This window comes from Archocentrus centrarchus, chromosome 10 (assembly GCF_007364275.1).
Source record: "Archocentrus centrarchus isolate MPI-CPG fArcCen1 chromosome 10, fArcCen1, whole genome shotgun sequence".
Taxonomy (NCBI): Eukaryota; Metazoa; Chordata; class Actinopteri; order Cichliformes; family Cichlidae; genus Archocentrus; species Archocentrus centrarchus.
The window spans coordinates 27,054,829-27,075,283 of record NC_044355.1 but is presented as its reverse complement, the minus strand read 5'-3'; the positions used below and the strand labels follow the sequence as shown (position 1 = coordinate 27,075,283).

The 20,455-nt window shown below is 43.4% G+C and overlaps 1 protein-coding gene and 2 non-coding genes across 4 annotated transcripts; all 3 read right to left on the bottom strand.

The window, feature by feature from the left end:
* Positions 1 to 98: 98 nt before the first annotated feature.
* On the bottom strand, positions 99 to 20,366 carry polr1a (RNA polymerase I subunit A). 2 transcript variants are annotated; one of them, XM_030740089.1, is made up of 37 exons: positions 20,192 to 20,366; positions 19,740 to 19,848; positions 19,510 to 19,605; positions 19,264 to 19,413; positions 18,987 to 19,097; positions 18,762 to 18,847; positions 18,165 to 18,253; positions 17,918 to 17,995; positions 16,883 to 17,000; positions 16,612 to 16,753; positions 16,353 to 16,514; positions 16,144 to 16,266; positions 15,838 to 16,065; positions 15,639 to 15,746; positions 15,415 to 15,561; positions 15,126 to 15,317; positions 14,800 to 14,949; positions 14,484 to 14,667; positions 12,942 to 13,024; positions 12,040 to 12,198; positions 10,795 to 10,893; positions 10,453 to 10,605; positions 8,897 to 8,979; positions 8,257 to 8,422; positions 6,361 to 6,484; positions 5,986 to 6,080; positions 5,651 to 5,850; positions 4,466 to 4,633; positions 3,670 to 3,805; positions 3,327 to 3,481; positions 3,109 to 3,238; positions 2,887 to 2,997; positions 2,027 to 2,299; positions 1,214 to 1,414; positions 786 to 903; positions 518 to 682; positions 99 to 357 (listed from the first exon to the last, which is right to left on the bottom strand). In XM_030740089.1, the coding sequence occupies exons 1-37, from the start codon at positions 20,266 to 20,268 to the stop codon at positions 257 to 259; spliced, it is 5,070 nt and encodes a 1,689-aa protein (XP_030595949.1). In that variant the 5' UTR covers positions 20,269 to 20,366; the 3' UTR covers positions 99 to 256. The 2 variants fall into 2 exon arrangements, with proteins under 2 accessions (XP_030595949.1, XP_030595948.1); XM_030740088.1 differs by having other exon boundaries at positions 17,918 to 17,998; positions 20,192 to 20,268.
* On the bottom strand, positions 7,141 to 7,280 carry LOC115787517 (small nucleolar RNA SNORA5). Its single transcript, XR_004020509.1, has one exon. It is a non-coding gene; the product is annotated as a small nucleolar RNA SNORA5 (small nucleolar RNA).
* Positions 12,694 to 12,830, bottom strand: LOC115787518 (small nucleolar RNA SNORA5). The gene has a single exon (XR_004020510.1). It is a non-coding gene; the product is annotated as a small nucleolar RNA SNORA5 (small nucleolar RNA).
* Positions 20,367 to 20,455: the final 89 nt, after the last annotated feature.

Here is a 20,455-nt window from a genome sequence, read left to right as displayed (position 1 = left end):
AACACATCCAAACACAGTCAAAAAAAAAAATACAAAAATTAAAAAAAACATTTCCTTTTATTATGAAAAAAAAATATGTTTTTCCAAAGGTTTTCATGTTTTTTCTTTAAATGTCACATCACAGCCGGGAACACGTCCAAATTCCGCTATTTCCTTTGGTAAAAGCAGATAAAACGCATATTTATTGACGTGCTCTCTAAGCGTGAAAGGAGCCTTACAGACTGGAGCAGCTGTTCTAACCAGTATAGGGATCTCTCTACTGCAGAGGTTGTTTCAGTTCAAAGAGTCCTGTTCCTCCTCTCACTACTTTCCCCACCACCAGGCAGGCTGAGGGCGACACCAGCTGATCATGTGATCCTGAGAGGGGGGAAAAAAGGAAAAAGACTTTATAAGACTTGTGACTGTCTGGGCTACAAAAATGCTGAAAATGTCTTTCTACACTAAATTATGACTAATTATCAAACCTGTAAAAAAAAATATATATATATATAAAAATTATGAATGCCATCATCCTCACCCAGCATGGTAGCCTGCTTGAGGAATTTGTAGCTGGTCTCAAAGGTCATTTGCTGCAGAGGAGAGGAGTTGGACCTGATCGCGTGCCTGTTCAGTGGCTTATACACGCCTTCGAAACACATGTAGTCCGCAACCAGCGACAGATGTCTGGGGTCAACTTCGATACCTGGAGACAGTGATGTAAAAAATGTGAGCAGTTCTGAAAGTATCGCTGCTGTGGTTTTTGTTTGTTTTTTGAATCTATGTAGAATAAATATGTGCATGTTTACCATAGACAGCAAAGACATTTTTGATCTCTTTCTCTATAACCTTCAGAGCCACTTCAATTCCATATGTCTTAGCCATGGCATGCACCTCATTGGAGTACAGTCTGTTGATGTCCAAGATCTGTGTAAAAATCAATACAGCAGCAGTGATGGGAGGATTAAAAACATGCAGACCGGTAAAATACAGTAACATTTCCAAACTACAGGGGAGAAGAGATATCCTCAGTAATTCTCTCTATTCCAGAGCTGACCAATAAAAATGTAAATGGAGGAATCCTTTTACAGTAACTTCTAATTCTGACTAGTTGTTGATCTCCAATTAAATTAAAAAGGCTTGCAGATATGCAAAAAAACCTCCAAAAAAACCAAACAAAAAAACCTCAGACCACCCTTATAACCACTGTTTTGCTTTCAATTTCCCTGCCACGTACATCGCTGTACTTGAAGATTTCGTGCATGTTGATCCCCTCTGTGTTGAGAACGGTCTCTTTTTCCCCAGCCTTTGTTGTCGTTTCACTCAGCAGGCAGCGCGTCAGGCCCTTGGTCTCCATGATGACTGCGTTATGGGCCAGTGACGACAGCACCGAGGTCAGATCGAAGTGCACCTTGCTCACAGGCAACGCCAGATCAACCTATGAAGGGGGAGATGACAGCTGCATGAAGGGACTGCTGACTGATGATACTTGTTCTTTGTCTCTCTTGACAAATACTCATCAGCAGCAGAGTGAGTGCGGTGCCAAGTATAAGACTGCTTGGATTAGATACATCCCAAACCCCTGTTTCCAAATGTAACCCTAAAACCCAGTCTGGAAAAAAATGAAGACCAATCAAAAAGGTCGTCACTCTGATGGTCTACATCATCTGCCTCCATATCAACCTATACCTCTTTTATTTCATTTTTTGTCTTTGTTTTGACAAATGCCTCCAGTTACTCGTGTAGTTTGGAACAGCAGTCCTTGAGAGAGCTGCAACCTTTGCAGTTTCCTGCCAGTTCTCACATTCTGATCAGCCACACTAACAAACCAGCATGCATTCAGTGAAAAACCCTTCACAGCCTTCCTATTTTCAAAACATGTAATGAGTTTACATGTGGTTTTAAATTAACCCTAGGTGCAAATTCTTCTTCTGCACGTCTACGCTTTCAAATGCTTTCAAATGCATCAATGTCAATGCGTGCCCTCCACCCTTATGCACACAGTAAAGAAGCACTAGAGGAACCACTTGTGTGGCACATACAAACTTACCTCACACCAGAGCTCATGCTGGTAGTCATAGCAGTATCTCTCAATGGCTGAGTTTGACTGCAGAACAGTGTTCACTCTCATCTGACTCGTCGACTCTGCCGCTTCCACGCTCTTTGCTCCTTTCTTCCTCCTCTCTTTAGGCTCCTGCTGGGGCTCCGGCTGTTGCTCCTCCATAAAGTCCGTCTCTGCAGTCTCCGCCGCCTCTTCCTCCCCCTGATCCTCTTTATCCTCGGCGTCGTCACAGTCGTTGTCCTCCTCGCTTTCATAGTCCACCTGCGAAAACAAGCGGGAAAGTGTCACTAAAACAGTTAAACACCACTAATAACGCTGGTGTGAAATCTGGTGCGACAATCATAGGAGTTACTGTTGTGGGCCCAGTTTTTATTTTCCTAATAAAACACATCAAACACTTCCCGTGAGGAAACAGGGCCAACACTGGCATATCTCAAACAATTATCATGCACCATTTGCATTTTTACAGTTGTTTTCCAGGTTGCTGATCTTCCTGGCCTACTGCTAACATACTGAATAGGCAGGATTTTTGTGAGATATGTGGATTGCATGACTGCTTTGCCTATCAGGCCGACCTCCTGAAGAGAATCACAGTTAATCATGGACCTTATAAAGTGCAGCTTGGCAAAAAGAAAGCTCGTGGACCGTCACACACAGACTGAACGTTTCAACCGTACTTCACAGCTCAGTCTTTGCACATTACAGTGAGTATATGATGGAAGAGGAAGCTGGAAGTTCATTTTTTTTTTTTTTTGCACAAATATTTTTTTTCTAACTGTCCAAAAGTTTTGAGCCAGCCCTCAATATCAGCTGGGGCAGGCAGGCACACACACCATATATCCTCATACCTCCTCTTCCTGTTTGTCTTTCCTCTTGGCATCTGAAGCGTCAGCATCTCCTTCGTTCTCCTGGTCATCAACAACCTCTCGCTCCTCCGCCTCCTCCCCCCCGTCGTCTAACTGTGGGATGTCGACACGACAAAGTTTTTACTGTTTCTATTTAGGGAAAGAAACAGTTTAAACACCACAAGCGCTTAAAGCGCTCAAAGGAATACTGAATTAAAAACAGACCCCTCCCGTGGCAGCTCCTCCATCACCGTCATCATCCCTATCTCTGGCGGTGGCCCTCCTCGTCTCTACAGCAATGGAGGACAGCTTGGCAGAATGCTTCTTTATGGCTTCGAGGAGGAGACGGAAGAACCTGAAAGGACAAAAAATAAGTGTAAGTAAGATGGGAACAATGGCAATTATTCTTTTATGCTTTCTGACAGAGGGGAACAGAAACACACCTTGTTTCCATGTAGTGGAGGATCTGCTGTGGTGACAACAGCTTATCATCAGAGTAGCGTTCTGGGGGCAGGAAATGGAAGGTGACCCTGAACACCCGCAGCTTTTGGTGATTTTCAATTCGCAGTGTCTCAGTCACATCCACCTTCTGCAGCACCTGCTCTCTCACACACACACACACACACACACACACACACACACACACACACACACACACACAGTGAGTTCTTTGCTGTCATTTATGATGCGGAGGATTTAAAATTAAAAAAAAAATTTTAAAAAAAGGTTAGAGGAACTGAAAAGTGGAACGAGGAATAAACTGAACACATCTGAAGTTATTCTGACCTCAGCCAGGCACACCCGTGCCAATTTCTTACGCAGCACCTTCACTCTCTTCAAGGCTTTCTTGTTGTTGAGCACTGGGACACTCATCATGGGCGTTTTAATGCTGGCACTGGCCACCATCAGGATCTCCCTCAGGCTTTGAGGAGGACAGACACACAGAGTGCGAAACTGAGGGAAGGTACGGTGGAACGATTCGACAGATAAAGCAAAAGACCTGTTCTATAAGCCTCTTCACGGGGCGTGTCGTCTACCCTGCTACCTACTGCACACATGCTGTCACCCCAACCTTAAGATGAGGATGAGGCAAAAATACAGTTTGCCCTTAAAATGAGCACTGGAACAGTCCTTCTGTGAGGTATGTGGAGCATTACATTGGACTGTTTGAACAACCAAATGCTTGGACCTGCCAAATAAGACAAAACTCGTCACTTCCGCTTTTCATCTTTTGGAAATATGCTTTCTCCCCTCTAGACTTCTTGCTCTTTCCTAAAGAAAGGCTTTAACACTCTTTGCTTTGTGGCATGAAACACTATCATCCTGAAAAATGACCTCATCATCACCACACCTACCTTCTACCGATGGCATGAGACAAGCGTCCAAAGCCTGAGTGCACACCTGCATTTACTGTTGAGGTAATGACTGCCCTCTCCCCTGTCCCTTTATCTGACATACAACCCCAAATCATACATGAGTGCTTGTTTTCCTCAAGCAGTCATCTGTGAATGTTTCACTGCCACATTTTAGGTAACTTCCTGTAAGCTTTGCTTTCAAACAAGCCCCGAGGAGGAGTCATTACCGAGGTATTCCCAAAGTCACGTTCATCTCTCCTCTGCCGGCAAAGTGGAAGGTGTTGAGGGTCATCTGGGTGGAGGGCTCACCTATGGACTGAGCTGCCAGCAGACCCACAGCTTCACCTGGGTCACACAGTGAACGCTGCCACTTATAATGCAACAGCTGGCGAAGGCTGGAGAGAGAATACGATCATCAGATTATATGCTCAAAAGTGAAAAAACAAACAAACTGAAAGTTATGGCTCTCGGGGACATTTCAGCTGCTAAGAAACCACTTACTAAAGTTTGGGGAAGTAACTAAAAAACTAAAATGAGGAAGGTTAAAGATGATATTTATACATATAAGGATGCACAGGTTCAGCATGACCGCAAATGTACTTTGCAAAAACTCTGTTTCCAGATAAGGAAGGAAACAGTTTTCACATTCAGATTAAGGGTACAGTCGTTTTTGCAAATCATCAAGTCTCCACCCACTACTGTGTGTGAAAATTGCTATGATAGTTGTGCCGATATGCTGTGTTTGACGTCTGCGGTCTGTTCAAATGCAAATTTGCATACCCAAGCTGTGCTGAGGATTATCTTTGTAGAGAGAAGAGACCCATAACCAAACAAACCACATGTGCTCAGTCTTTTTCTACTTGCACGGATATGAATTTTAACATTTAGCATGCTAACTGAGGCCTGTAGAGTCTGAGATGTAGCTCTTGGGTTGGTTCTCTGACCTCTGGGTTATTTCACTGGGATGAACGCTCCTGGGAGGATTGGGGCATTGAGTAAACACATGTCTGAATGCTCCAAACCAGCAAACTGTCCAAACCTTTGCTATTAGAGGCAGTCAAACTTGCTAATTATCAGTTAGTCCAGTGCTTTTGATCAGCAGCACCTGTTTGCCCTCTTAAATCCCACTGAAGCAGTAAGGAAGGATCTACACTGGCTTTCACAGGACTGCCTGTGAAAACCTTCTTTTTGACATGTCTGCATTATTTAAGGTTTAAATGTAAGCTGGAAAGATTTATTAAGAAGAATTTAATGGTACAAAAAAAAGCTTCAATCCACATTTGGTTTCATACATAAAGAAAAGTTTCTCTTCACGCCTGTGAAGACTGTGTGGTCCTAAAAGCAGGGCTGCTTGTGTAAATCAGAGGGTGTACCAGTTTGCACTGAAGATGCATTACAGTTTGGAAGAGTACCTGTGAGTGTCCAGTCTGTCTTGGCTCACAGTGTCTCTGCTGTGCAGGTACTTCTCTGTGAGGTCATGAAAGTTTTCAGATACTGATCCAAAGCTGACATCAGGCCTAAACAGGCCCAGCGACGGCTCCGGGCAGCGGGAGGACTTCCTGCTGTATTTTGATCTGCTAGCTTCATCCAGAGAGTGCCACTGTTGTACGAGCTGAGACAGGAACAGAATTCAATACACTGCTTGGTCAGACTAGATCACAGGTCAGTATCCCACTTCATACAATAACGTGCCTAAGAAGAACTGAGAGCAAATCTTTGGTATTTTAATTCTGGCATCCATAAGTACCTGCAGCACAGCAGGATTTCTGCCGGAGACGGGATCCAGTCCTTCAGTCTGTTTTAGTTTTGCCAACTTCTTCTGGGAATAAAGCAAGAATGCTCCTGACAGAGATTAAAACACAAATACACAACCATCATTTACAGAGGCAACGCACAAATCTGGCATGCAACTATTTACCTGATCCTCCTGATGAAGTTCATGGACTGCTATGGGTCTCAAATTAGTGAAGGGAGGGTACTATTATATTTTATACATTTTCAAAAACTGTGTGTGAAAGACCCGAAAGAGCCAGACATCCGTCCTGGTCCAGGATGTTATAATGGGTGCATCTTTACTGAGATGTAGTTCTATAAGTCAAGCAGACCAAACCTTCTTACGCACCTCTCCATGGACATGCCAGCTCTCTCTTTGCTTTCCAGCGCTGGATGGCAGCAAAGTGCTGACTCGCACTCTGAGGGTCTAAATGTGCCAAAACCTCATCCAGGCCCTGAGACCGCTTGATGACCTATTAGGAAGGGAAACACATGGCTGCTGCTTTCAAACTGTCATTTTACGCTGGCATTATTCCTTTAATTCACATCCCACAGAGACTCGCACTGTAAACCACTTTGTCACTCGTGGCTGGTGAACATTCACAGCTATGCTTGCCTAGGTAACCCTGTAATATCTTTACTACTCTGTCATGTGTCAATCACCATATCCTGCCCTCTCATTGGTAGTTGCTTTAATCGCTTGAAGGTGAGAAAAAGTGTATCTTGAAACTCGCCCACTTTGCCTCAGCAGCTGGTTTTTTTCATTCATTTATCATTACGTGAAGTTACCCAACGTCACCCACTTTCTGTGGCCTGCACACAGTTGCAAAACGCTTCTCATCCTTAAAGCCGTTTCCACACAGGAAGTGATTTGCAGAGACGTGGTGAGCAGAAACCATGAATCATTGAATAATTTCAGTGCTTTGTACTAAATCAGCTTGTTCATCTTCTTAACTGATCAAAAGTCAATAAAGCATTTCTGCAGATGAAGTCTTAATTGAAATTTTTCAGTTTTTGTGTGGACCAAATCTTGCTGTATTTAGGGGTTTTGTTAACTCCCACGTTCAACAAACAGGCGGGCTACTAAAAGTGAAACTGCAGTATTATTCAACTTGCTGCCGACTAAACTGTTTGTGTGCAGTACACATTTATCCCCAGTGGTTGTGTTGAAGCACCCTGGGGCCCATGAACTACACCTTCACTGTGGCAGCCATTTTGGCCAGTGGCACCCATTAAGGAGGGGGAAGCACTGAATTTGACAAGGCTGCGCTCTTCCAGAATACCACAAGTTCAGGTTACAGAAACCAGTCATTGTCTAAGCAAATGCAACATGCTGGCAAACACAATGAAGGGGCTGTTCATAAAATCTGGAGGCAGCCACGGGTGTAATGTCACCCACATTGGTTTGTTAGAGGGTGGAGTCATCAGCTCACATTACTGTGATGGCAACTTAGGATTTTGACCTTCTCTGTATTCTGTTCTCTTGCTACACACAGAAGGTTTCATTGTATCATGTTACTGTCTTCATATGCTCCTCTAGTACAAGACATACTTTTCTGTACAGGCTATCCTTTGCACAGGATGTTCTGATTGTACTCAGTGATCACGGCAGGTAGACAAGCGGCTCCTACAATTACTATTCTGTGCTTGTTATTATTCTTTGTCAAACAGCATGCTGCTGTGTTGTTTGACCCCTTTGCAAAGGCAAATTAAAACCTCACAAAGACAACCTGTTTGTGTAGATCGATTTATTTAAGATTTCCATAAAAAATAGTCATTGTCTAAGCAGGCACAACACGCTGATAAACACCATTGCAGCTGATGTTTACCATGAAGACTTTCGTCATAATTTGTCAAGCTGTACACAAATACAGGTCTAAAACAACAGGCTGTTGATAAAATATGGAGGCAGTCACGGGTATAATGTCACCCACTGGTTTGTGAGCTCACGTTTAGCTTTGCAGCTTTAGACGAGTGGGTGGAGTCATCAGCTAACACTACCAAGCTTGGTGCACCCATAGAGTTTATGTATTGATTCCACTTGACGAAAAAACTGAAGCACTGACTTTTAAGTCGGTGTGTGTTTGCACTTTTCCCTGCACAGCAAGCCCCAATGACACTGACACAGTGGTGAGGTCCACTTCAGTGACGTGAGTTAGTGGAGCTAAAGCCTTGGCAACCTTATACCACGCTGATATTTGATGTTTTCGCAGTAACTCTATGCTCGCCTTTTTCCGTATGTTACCTCATAGTTGTCTTCTATGAAGGGGAACTGTCTCGGTTGCAGGAACTGAGTTTTGGGGATATCCAGCCCGTCCTCGCCGTACAGGAACTGGACCACAGATCCATCACTGTCTCTCACCGTCAGGTCATACTGCACCACCAAACCCTCCAGATGCTTTATGACACATCTGCAGAGGGAAGGATTTGAAGAAAGGAGAGAACGTCTTAGTAATGACCTTGTACTTTGCTCAGGTGGTTCAGCTGCACTGACATGATGCCTAAATTCTAAATTCTCTGTTGCTCATTTGCAAAATCCACATGGGAGCAACATTTTCCTATGAAATCATATCAAAATATTGCTTTGGGTAATCATCCTCATCCCTCGGTTTGTATTCATGCCAAAGCACTTGCCTGAAAGCTCACACCACTACTGTCAAGCTTGGAGTCATATAAATGCCTCTGGGCAGGAAAGAAAACAAGATTTGAATAATGTATTGGTTTTCTCAGCACTCACTGCTAGCCAAAATAATAGTGACTCAAATTTGTATAATATTTGCATTGCTCGCTACAGAGAAGCACAGTGGACTTTTCTGGGTTTTTTTTGGTTTGTTTGTTTTAACTGAAGTGTTCTGCACTCTTTTATTCAGTAAAACCTCAGTTACCTCTGCAGATACCCCGATCTCGATGTTTTCACAGCTGTGTCGACCAGTCCTTCTCTGCCAGCCATGCAGTGGAAGAAGAACTCCTGAAAACAATAATTACACAAAAGATCATGAAGTATTTAGACCCTGTGCTGTGCCACAGTGGTCTCAACAGGTGAGACCTTAAAGAAACTGAGACCAACCAGGACTCTTAATTGAGTCTTTGTTTGGGGACTGACCAAGAACCCAACACTGACTCTGATGCCTTATTTTCACTAGTATGTATTTGGCTTTACTCGACTTGTGTTTGGTGGTTTTCCATTACAACCGAGTACCGCCTCAGCAAGGCGACCTGAAAGTCCAGTGATGTCTTTTGTGTGACACAAACACAAACAGTCCAGTTCCCTCTGGCCTCGGTCATCAGCCACCAAGCATAAACACATCCGTGTTGGTTAGTGTGCAGCCACTTCCCACATTGCCAGGTTTCAAAAACAGCCGGATTGATTCTTGTGAAAGGAGTCGCTCTCGTGACTCATCTAGTGACATCACTCCCTGGCCAATCAGCGGCACAAAGTCTGTTGACGTCACTTTTTCAGCTCAACTCAGCTCGTTGGAAGCCCGGCTGAGCAGGAATTTAAAAAAGCAGCTGGTACCAGGGACTGCCACCTAACCGAAAACCCTAAAAACAGAGTCGAGTTGAGCCAAGTAGGTACTGGGAGAAAAGAGAGCCTCAGAAGGCCAACAAACTCTGTCAGAACGGTGACGTCTCAGCAGCATAAAAACCACTCTAAGCAAAAAGCACCTGACTGTCTGCAAAACTGCATTCAAAAGACCCAAAGCAAGAAAGGAACAAAATAAATAAAACTTTAACTCTTTGGGCAGGACCCCAGTACCCATGTATGGAAACTTCTGAATGCACACAGTAGTATCGTGCTATGGTTGTGCTTCTGTGTGTCAGAGATGGGAAGACTACATGGTAATGGTGAATGTAGCAAAATATAAAGGTCCTTATAGACAAACTGCTCACCAGCAGCTAACCTGACAGTTAGTTAGGCTCAGACTCTGTAAAGGAGAGAGGAGAAACCCCCCCCCCCCCCCCCCCCCCCCGAGATCATCTATGGAACAACTTGACAACAACAGCACAGACGCTTCCACTTAGTTTGCCACAGTTTGAGAAGATTTCCTATAAAAAGTAGTAAACTGCCACAATCCAGGTTTGCAAGGTTCACCCACAAAGACTCAAATTGATAAATTCTGCCAAAGGAGCTTTTACGAAGTACTGAACTGAGGGTCAGAAGGTCTTATGTAAATAATTTACATTTTTAATTGAACAAATTAACAAAAAACTATGTGAAATGATGTCTTTATTATGTTACTGTGGTTTATTGAGTATAGATTGATGAGAAAATGACAACTTTATCCATTTATCAAAAAAATACAATGTGCAAAATATGAAAGTCTCCTAATACGTCCATAAATGACTTTTAAAGAAGCACGAAGGAGCGCTCAAGCGCTTCCATGTGCACCCTTTGGCTCCTCAACAGGAGCTACAGTGTGAAAGTGACTTTAAAAGTTACCTGTGGTTTGATGCCTGTGAGGAATCTGCCAGAAACAAAGCCCCCAGCACCGGGTGCGGGGTCATAGGGCTGGAAGCACGGCAAGAATTTCCCAGAAGGCATCAGTGGAGGCCGACGGCCCTCCAACTCAATCTGACCAAGCAGACATGAGATCTGAAACACACACACACACACACACACACACACACACACACACACACACACACACACACACACACACACACACACACACACACACACACACACACACACACCAGTGTGTGTGATCAGGATGTTTGCTGGATTAAAAATAAATAAATCTGTATTATGTGAGAAAGCTCCAGGTGAATGTGGGGGTTGTACCTGCATGGTGTTCACTGTAGATCCCTTGGCTCCTGATTGGACCATCAGTTGGAGGTTGTTGTCTGGGAAAGAGGTATGCAGTCCAAGTGGCATGCACACCTACCAACATACATAACCATACAAAACAATATGACATTTAAGCCACCATGAAAACCACGTCTGTTCACAGTGAGAAACCACAACACACGTTCCGTCTGAATTCTAGAAATGAATCATTAAAAAAAAAAAAAAAAGAATCTGAACATTGTGGTTATTTATAGTCCCTTCAGAAAGTATGTGGACCATTTTATTTTTTGCAGACTTTAGAAGATGTCATTCCAAATGGATAAATTCATAATTGTATAAAAGTAGCCTCAATAAACACTGAGGGTAAAGCTAAAGCCTGATCGATATATCAACAGCCTGATGCCTAGACCAATTTTAGCTATTTTCCAAGACACCAGGGTGGATTCACCTTCAAAATAGATTTTTATTATTAAATACAAACTGTTTTTGATCGAATAATTATCCAGTAAACATTTAATCTACTAATGGAATGGAACAACCTCACTTTTTTTAAGAGAACTTAATCTTTTCTGTCACTACTGGATACAAATGCTTTTAATGACTGAATCTCAATCCGTGAGCAAATTTCACCATGAAATGTTCAGAACACAGACCGTCTGCAGCTGCTGTTAAAAACTCAGGGATTTCAGTGTTTGCAAAAATGTGAACATCAGCAAATCAATTTCCCCCCTACGCGCTTTGACGGCATCTTTATGAATAAGGAAATTAATCAGTGCCAGTCAGCTGATTCAGCAGGAGGGGAGGGGTCAGAGAGAAACTGAGTTTATTGAAGGAAACCTGCCAACGACCAGGTTTAGTTAACAGAGTTGAGGTGAACAGAAAACCCGGCTTTTCCCTCATCTCAGGGTTAACACGCTCAGAGCTGTTAGCTAAACCTGCTTCCTGGAACAGGGCCCAGCTGATCTGAGCAGAGTCAGGCAGAGCATGAACGAGTAATCCAATACCTATTACAATAAAACATATTTATTTTTAAACAGCATTGAAATTTGTACTGTTTGCAAAGGTATTATGAATATAAACTGTCTCAGGAATTATCATTCAGAAATTAAACAGATGAGTTTCTCGAGATGCTGCTCCTCTGCAATGAAACAACCTCCTGCTTCAACTCTTTTGCTTTGCTGATTTGCATTTGCACAGAAACAAAAGACGTGGCTCTGAAAATAGCTGTGATTGGGTTACCTTGTTGATATCATTGTTCACTTGGTTGGCCACTTCCTTGAATTTGTGGTCAGCCATGCTGAAGTCTCTCTGGTCTGGGTTGAGGTGAGCATCCTGCCAGCGACTCTGAGCCTCAGCTTGATCCACACTGGAGGGCAGATTAAATGCTGCCTGGAGGGCCTGAATGACAAATACGAAAAAATAGAAATAAAAAACTTGCCAAAAAGTTGAATTAGGTTTAGGTTGATTAGAAATTAGATCTTTAAAGCTACTGTGGATAATTGGAAAATAATATACTTTGCTGCCCCCTAGTGGACATTTAAAGACACTGGGCCTAATGCAAAAATCACTTGAAGATTATAGCATCATAATCTGAGCCAAAATAAAAGCATAAACATAAGAAAAAACCCTCAGATCAAATATGAACTCAAAACAAAGACAATACCTAAATCATTATCACTAATTTATCGAGAGGCTTTTTAGCAGCGCTGACTGTGGGTCGCTTTTTGCTGTTATAATAAGCCACAACATCTTGAACACTGCGAACTACAGACCCGAGCACCCTTATTTTAGAACTTATTTTAAAATGATAAGTATTAGTGTGGACACAGCTTAACTGGAAACCCCCTTAAGACAGTTATCAACTGCGTACAGGTTACAGCAGCATAATATAATTATTGTGCGTAGTACATATTTATCCCCAACGGCTGTGTTTCAGCACCGCGGGGCCCATGAACTACACCTTCACTGTGGCAGACATTTTGGCCAGTGGCATCCAGGAAGGAGGAAGCACTGATTTTGACAAGGCTGCAATTTAGCGTGGGCTGTGGATCCGTCTGTCTGTGGTGTTAAATGTAGTGTGTGCATTCATGCTTCCAGGCTGTTCCATAAAGACCATTTAACAAACTACTGTTTTTACTCACTTTGGTTCCAATCTTCAGCGACTCCTGAATGATTTTTTTTCTCCGCTTGTTGGCACCTGGTTGTACCAGGATATCCTCCACACCTAGACACACAGACCAAAAAAAAAAAGAAACAAATATTACTGATATTTTATTATTATAAATATTATGTTAAATCTATTATATTAAATATTAAATTATAAGCTGCTTACAGCATTCAGGAGACAAACAAATACACTGAACTGCCTCAAGTATTCACTCGTCTGCCATCACACAGATATGAACTTGAATAAAATCCCATTCTTAATCCATAGGGTTTAATATGATATCGGCCCATCCTTTGCAGCTATAACAGCTTCAATTCTTCTTGGAAGGCTTTCCACAGGGTTTAGGAGTGTTTATGGGAATTTTTGACCATTCTTCCAGAAGCACATTTGTGAGGTCAGACACTGATGTTGGATGAGAAGGCCTGGCTCACAGTCTCCGCTCTAATTCATCCCAAAGTGTTCTATCAGGTTGAGGTCAGGACTCTGTGCAGGCCAGTCAAGTTCTTCCACACCAAACTCGTTCATCCATGTCTTTGTGGTCCTGCTTTGTGCGCTGGTGTGCAGTCATGTTGGAACAGGATGGGGTCACCCCCAAACTGTTCCCACAAAGCTGGGAGCATCAAATTGTCCAAAATGTCTTGGTATGCTGAAGCATTAAGAGTTCCTTTCACTGGAACTAAGGGGCCGAGCCCAACTCCTGAAAAACACCCCCACACCATAATCCCCCCTCCACCAAACTTTACACTTGGCACAATGCAGTCAAACAGGTACCGTTCTCCTGGCAACCAGCAAACTCAGACTCATCCATCAGATTGCCAGATGGAGAAGAGTTCATCACTCCAGAGAACACGTCTCCACTCCACTACAGCAGTGGAGACGTGTTCTCTGGAGTGATGAACTCCAGAGAACACGTCTCCACTGCTGTAGAGTCCAGTGGTGACGTGCTTTACACCACAGCATCTGACACTTTGCATTGTGCTTGGTAATGAAAGGCTTGGATGCAGCTGCTCAGCCATGGAAACCCATTCCATGAAGCTCTCTACGCACTGTTCTTGAGCGAATCTGAAGGCCACATGAAGTTTGGAGGTCTGTAGACATTGACTCTGCAGAAAGTTGGTGACCTCTGCGCACTGTGCTCCTCAGCATCCACTGACCCCACTCTGTGATTTTATGTGGCTTGCCACTTCGTGGCTGAGTAGCTATCATTCCCAGTCACTTTCACTTTGTTATAACCCTGCTAACAGCTGACTGTGGAATATTTAGCAATGAAATTTCATGACTGGACTTGTTGCACAGGTGGCATCCTATCACAGTACCACGCTGGAATTCACTGAGCTCCTGAGAGCGACCCATTCTTTCACTAATGTCTGTAGAAGCAGTCTGCATGCCTAGGTGCTAGGAATTATATATCTGTGGCCATGGAAGTAATTGGAACCCCTGAATTCAATGATTTGGATGGGTATGTGAATATTTTTGGTAATACAGTGTAACTTTGCATCTGTATCCAGGTTCTTACCCAGAGTGAAGCCTCTGTATAGCTGCAGGTATGCAGTGAAGAGTCGAGCCAGACAGCTGAGCAGTTTGCCGCTGGTCTCTCCTCCATACAGCTCATAGCAGCAGTGGACCAAACCGTAAGCTGAGGAGCCATAATGAGCTTTGTCCAGAACCCCGACTAACAGCTCCCCCTGACGAATCACCACCTGGACACAAAGACATATGGGAGAAAACGAGGTTAATGATGACATCAATACCCTAACCAAAGCAAAATAACACAATTATTTGCCTCCATTATTTAATGAATTCTTGTAATCTGAGCTGAAGAGTGTGTATACCTGGGAGTCACACATGCTATCAGACTGATACCCTGGAGTGGCTCGTGGTGGGACCTGGATCCACGCCTTGCTGGGAATTTTTGATTTGCCAACCAGGTTGAGAGGCACAGCCTTCTGTGGGATTACATTCAGCAGGATGGTCGACACCACCTACGAGAACCACCAAAATGATGGCACAACAGTAAAGCTGAGCTAGCAGAGATATTAAAGCCATTCATTCCTTATTTACAGTTTATTTCTTATATGGAGTACAAGACAAACAATTATTAATACATTGAAATTTCTACTAAAACCCAAAATAAAATCTCAAAAACAGGTTCACTCACCTGTTTTCCAGTCCATAGCCGCTGTGGTTTGAGGATGGCCGGAGGAAGCATCTTCACTCTGCCCGGTCTGTCCGTGAGCCCTCTGTACACCAGCTCAGTGTACTGGTCTTTAGTGAAGAAACACCCTCGGATTGTCATCCTTGTTCCTGATACCATGTGGTCCTGGATCAGCCCTGCTAAAGGTTTACCATCCTGAATAGAGAAGAGTGAGAAGGTAAAACCCACAGTCTCATAAAGGCAAACTGACACTTGTAAATCCTCCGTGTATTGTCTGTGCACACATACGTACCTTGGGGACGAGGTACTGCTGGTCGGTGCTGACTAACATGTAGGCCTCTGCTCTGCCCAGCTCACTTTGAGGGAAGTGAGCGTTCATTTCATCACCATCAAAGTCGGCATTGTACGCTTTACAGTTGGCGTAATGGAGCCTCAGTACCTGTGAGATCAAGCTGAGATAAAGTACACAACAAAGTAATTCCAGAATAAACTGCAGCCGGGAAGGCTGGACGCTACCTTCTCTCCTGGTAAGATGCGTGCACAGTGGGCTTGGATAGAGGGTCTGTGCAGAGTCGGCTGCCTGTTGAGTAGCAAAACATCCCCATTCTTTATGTGCCGATTCACCTGAGCACACAAAACAGAAGAGAGTGAGAGGTCACGCAGTGGGGGTTAAGCCTGTACTTGACTGCGATTACAATCCCTGCATCTGACTTACGATCTTCATGGGCATCTTATGTGGACCTGGAGAGGGCGTCAGCAGCTGCTTGGCCACCGCTTCCCTCTGTGCAAAGGAGGCAGGCGATAGGATGGTTTTCCTGCCGTCCTCGTTTATCACCATGGAGGCTCCGGGGTGGACGTCAGGCCCGTTGAGAACAGCCTGACGAAGCTCCTTCACATTCCAGGGAGTGACTGGCTGAGGGTAGGTCAGCTTGGTGGCAAAAACCTGCAAGCAAAAGAGCCAGAAAACTTTGAGCTCAAGTCATGATATGATTTTTATTTCCTCCTCTTTGAAATTATTTACCATAGGTATTCCTATCTCGTTGGTGCCTATGTACATGTCTGGGCAGATGACAGATCTTGCAGCGTAGTCCACTCGTTTGCCCATCATGTGTTTCCGAAATAATCCATCTTTCTTCTCAAGGATCTGGAACATAATATAAGAAAATGTAAAGTTAACGTGCCTAAATACTCATCAGCTGTACTCACGCTCGTGTGGGCGCAGCGGGATACCTGTCTGATTCCAGGGTACTTCTCTGTCATCAGTTTGTCCATGTCGCTGTCAAAGACGACGTTGACGTGGCTCTGCAGGCGGATCCACATGTTGTACAGTTTATCTGTTAAAGTCGTTCCGACGATCCCGGACAGAAAGGACTGGTCTGTCTCTTCGACGGCCTGAAAGGAATCGGATCAGCTGCTCTGTTACGGTCTGCATCTGAGAAACGTGGTACTTCAGCGGGACCTGCTCAGTGTTTCATCATCTCTGACTCACCTCTGTCTGCTCAGTGTTCTTCTCACCAGCCATGAAAGCCAGGAGTTTCTTTATGATGTCACAGTCCTTCATGGCAGCCTGCATGTTGACTGTCTGACCGTTAGTAAACATTTGGTCACCCAGGCGATTGATTGGGCGATACCTGACAGGGAGGAGATGAGGAATGTATGTGTTTGACGCGCAGCAGAATCTGCACACTAAATAATCTGCATGTACAGCAGTAAAAACAGCTGATATTGACAGTGGCTCTGTGTACATGCTCATCTTATACCTGCATGGTGGGACCACAAGCAGCTCCAGGAAGAAGAGGTCAGGGTAGAAAACTCTTCCTCCTTCTTTTGACCCCATGCCCTCCTCCAGCCCAGAGAACAGACACTTCAGGAAGAAACCTGAAGGGAAAAAAAAAAAATTTTTTTTTGGAGAGCTTTTAAATGCATCACACAAACATGATTTACTGAGGTTTGCAGGGTGCAGTTTACCACAAATTGTGGTGAATTTAAAGGCAAAACTGCATGTTTATTTTGTATTTGATGTGGTTGTGACAGTTGTGTTCATTTAATTGGAATCAGAGATTTGTGCAAAATCTAAAAGAAGAGTTGGCCTTCTCATCATATCACATATTAATTCTTCTTCAGCTGCCTCTCACTGATCTGAACTACCACCCTGTTTCCAGAGAGAAACATTACTATAGAATTTAGCAGATGACTCACACTCATCGGGTCTGCTCCTTTGTTGATCCCACTTATCTGCACTGCTCTTAGTAGAAAGCCTATCATTGTTTAAATGAACTGGCTGCACCTTTGTTTATAACTTAGTGCATTGTCAGCAGATCACCTGCAGATCTTTCCACTCCCATCTGTGGATTTTATATTTATTTTTACACTGGCGACCTCACACTAATTTGGCCCACTTAGCAAATGTGGCCCCGAGTTTGGACACTTTTGGGAAAACGACATGAACACAGTAATTAATAAGCGTGCACTTCTATGAAAATCGTTCTATACTGACAACTAAAATAAGCAATAGTTAAAGCCAAACTTGCATCTAATCGACTTCTCACTCCTCCTGGTGGGAGTGTTTTCAGACTAGATCGGGGGAGTGGTATAAAGAAAAGTCTGTGCAGGAAGTAACAAATTGAGTTGTGGATTTTAAATCTCACATGCAGCTCAAAATTAGGGTTGACCTTTTAGCACAAAAGACGCATGTAAATAAATATGCCCGTGCGTGTTTGGTGGCAGTGGCTGAGAACAGCTTTTCTTACTGCAGCTTTAAAACATGTAATTTGGACATTTTATTTTTGGCCTACCTTCTTTTTCCCACAAATTGCTGACGTGCTCTCGAGCAGTACTGGCAGTCATGTAGACTCTCTTCCCAGCCATCAGCTCTTCTGCAAGGAGACACAATCAGGGGATCAGAGAAAATGGGAAAAAAAGACGAGTAAAAACAGAACACGCTAACAGACACAAACTCGAGTTGTTTCCAGATTTGCAGCATGTTTCAGTAATTTGTGTTTCTGCGCTTGGCAGCTTCCTTTTCCTCTCAACACCGATCACCTGCAGTTTTTTCACTGGTTTGTGCTCCTGATGGCATCGTGACAATCAGCTTGCTGTTGTGTTCACGGCGCACTGTAGACCTGCCACAACTACACACACACACACACACACACACACACACACACACACACACACACACACACACACACACACACACAGAGTTTAGTGTAAATAACTATATTAGCATTAAACATATCAGCAGGATTTGAAATGGAGTGCACTGTACAAAAGACTGTGCAGTATTTTGTGTACTATTATCACAAAGTTGCTTCTGCACTGGCGTGAAATGTAAGACGAGATCTGTTTGGTCACAAAATTTCAAATTATTCCTTCCTGAGCAGCATTCGCCATTCTGAGTCGAAGTGTCGGCCTCCGCCCACGACTCCGCCAGAGTCCATCAAAATGCTAATCCTCGCACTGACTTTTCCAAATATAGAATATCGATCTTTTTGTATTAATAAAAACATTTTATTGAGACATTTGGATTATAAAACTTATATAAAAGAAAGCTTATTTCGAGAGGAATATTTTCATCTAGATAATTATTTATTTGATACTGGCAGTACTCAGTAGACTGCAGGCTGTAAATCGAGTTACCCGCAGTGAGGACACTTCCTGGTTTTCATTTGGACCTTCCAGAAGTCATTTATCAGACTGCCCTTCTTTTCAACCAAGTGCTTAATCTGAAAAACAAGCACACAAAAAAGCAGAAAAAAAAAAAAGAGTATAGCTGACACATCACAATATGATTTACATGTGGTTTCAGATCATTCACAAAATATGTGCATGCATTTCTTTATACATTTGCAAGCGTGTACTCACCGGTTTGGTGTTCTCTGAACTTCCTGCATTCACTCCAAGTATCGCGTCTGTAAACTCCCGCAGCACATTTACAATCTCATCACCAGTAGCTTTGGCATTCTCCTCCAGGAACTAACACACAAACACACACAAATGATTAAATCAAATATGAAGAGAGGAACACTGGACTGTGATAACTGCAAAGCACAGTGAAAGACTCCATCACAGGATATGTCACTTCCCTTCCAGCTACACATTCTTTCTGTGAATTTGATGCCACTGTAAGGGCAGAACCCACCTGGTTGAGAACTTGCTCGATCTGGTAGACCTCCTGCAAGGCTCCGTGGTCCAATAACTTGAGTTGGTTCAGCAGCAGGTGCATGGCAGCTCGGGGACACGTTAACATGTGACACACTAGACACGAGCCCCGAATCAGCAGGTAGAGTTTCTGATGGAGGAGAGAGGCCGGTGCAGACATTAAGGTGAGAAAGATAAGACTTAACACTGACTCGATTTTGTAAACGTGAATTTCTGAAATGCTTACATCAAAGAACAATGGATTGTATACAGGTAGAGGTAACTCTATGTGTCCAAGGTGGCCTGGGCAATTGTTGAAATCCTGACAGCAGGTTGAACACACCTGGGCAAAAGCAATAAGACATGAAAACTTTTCTGAAACCTTCGCTGTACAGACATAAAATTTAAACAGGTAAGTAAATGCAGAAGACTAATCTGTGACACGTGTCATTAAGTCAGAGGATTTTAGGGATGTACCTCTTTGGTGTCTGCTGGTCCCAGAGCCAGATCGTACAGGCTGTTTGGGGCCACATTCCCAACACCATCCAGGAACCTGAAGTTCGTGATAGCCTTCACACTCAACTTCCTAGATAAGAGATTAAAATACATACATATATTATCAGAAATGCACCAATACATCAGCATCACCAACAGACTAAACGACACAGCATTAAGAGGGCATTTCGTCAACTTTTCGTTGGCTGTTTTGAAAGACAGTGAGATAAAGATTTAAAGGGCAGTTTACATATTTTCTGACAGTTATTTATACTTCTACAGCTGAATCCTGTCATACAATAATTACAATAACACAGCAACTAGAAGCTAAATGTTGCACTTTTGTGAGAAGGCATAACTTTTCATCATGCCGCCGCTCACAGGCATGTTGTTTTTCTGTTTAGCACATAGCCAGAAGCTAACAGCAGCCTCACCTTATCTCTTCGGCCGTGTACATCCCAAACGACATGCCCTCCAAACGCCGCCATGGCACTTCTTTTCCAAACAACATTTTTGGAGAATTATTAGCACTTTGTAGCTTTTACAGACATAAATTCATGGCGTACAGTTTCACACGTGGGACCGTAATACGTAAGTTTACACGAGAGGGGAGACACAAATACACGTGATTATATTTTGCTCCAAACTTCTCTTATATTTTTACACCTAAATTATCTCAGTTAAAATATTCGATGTTT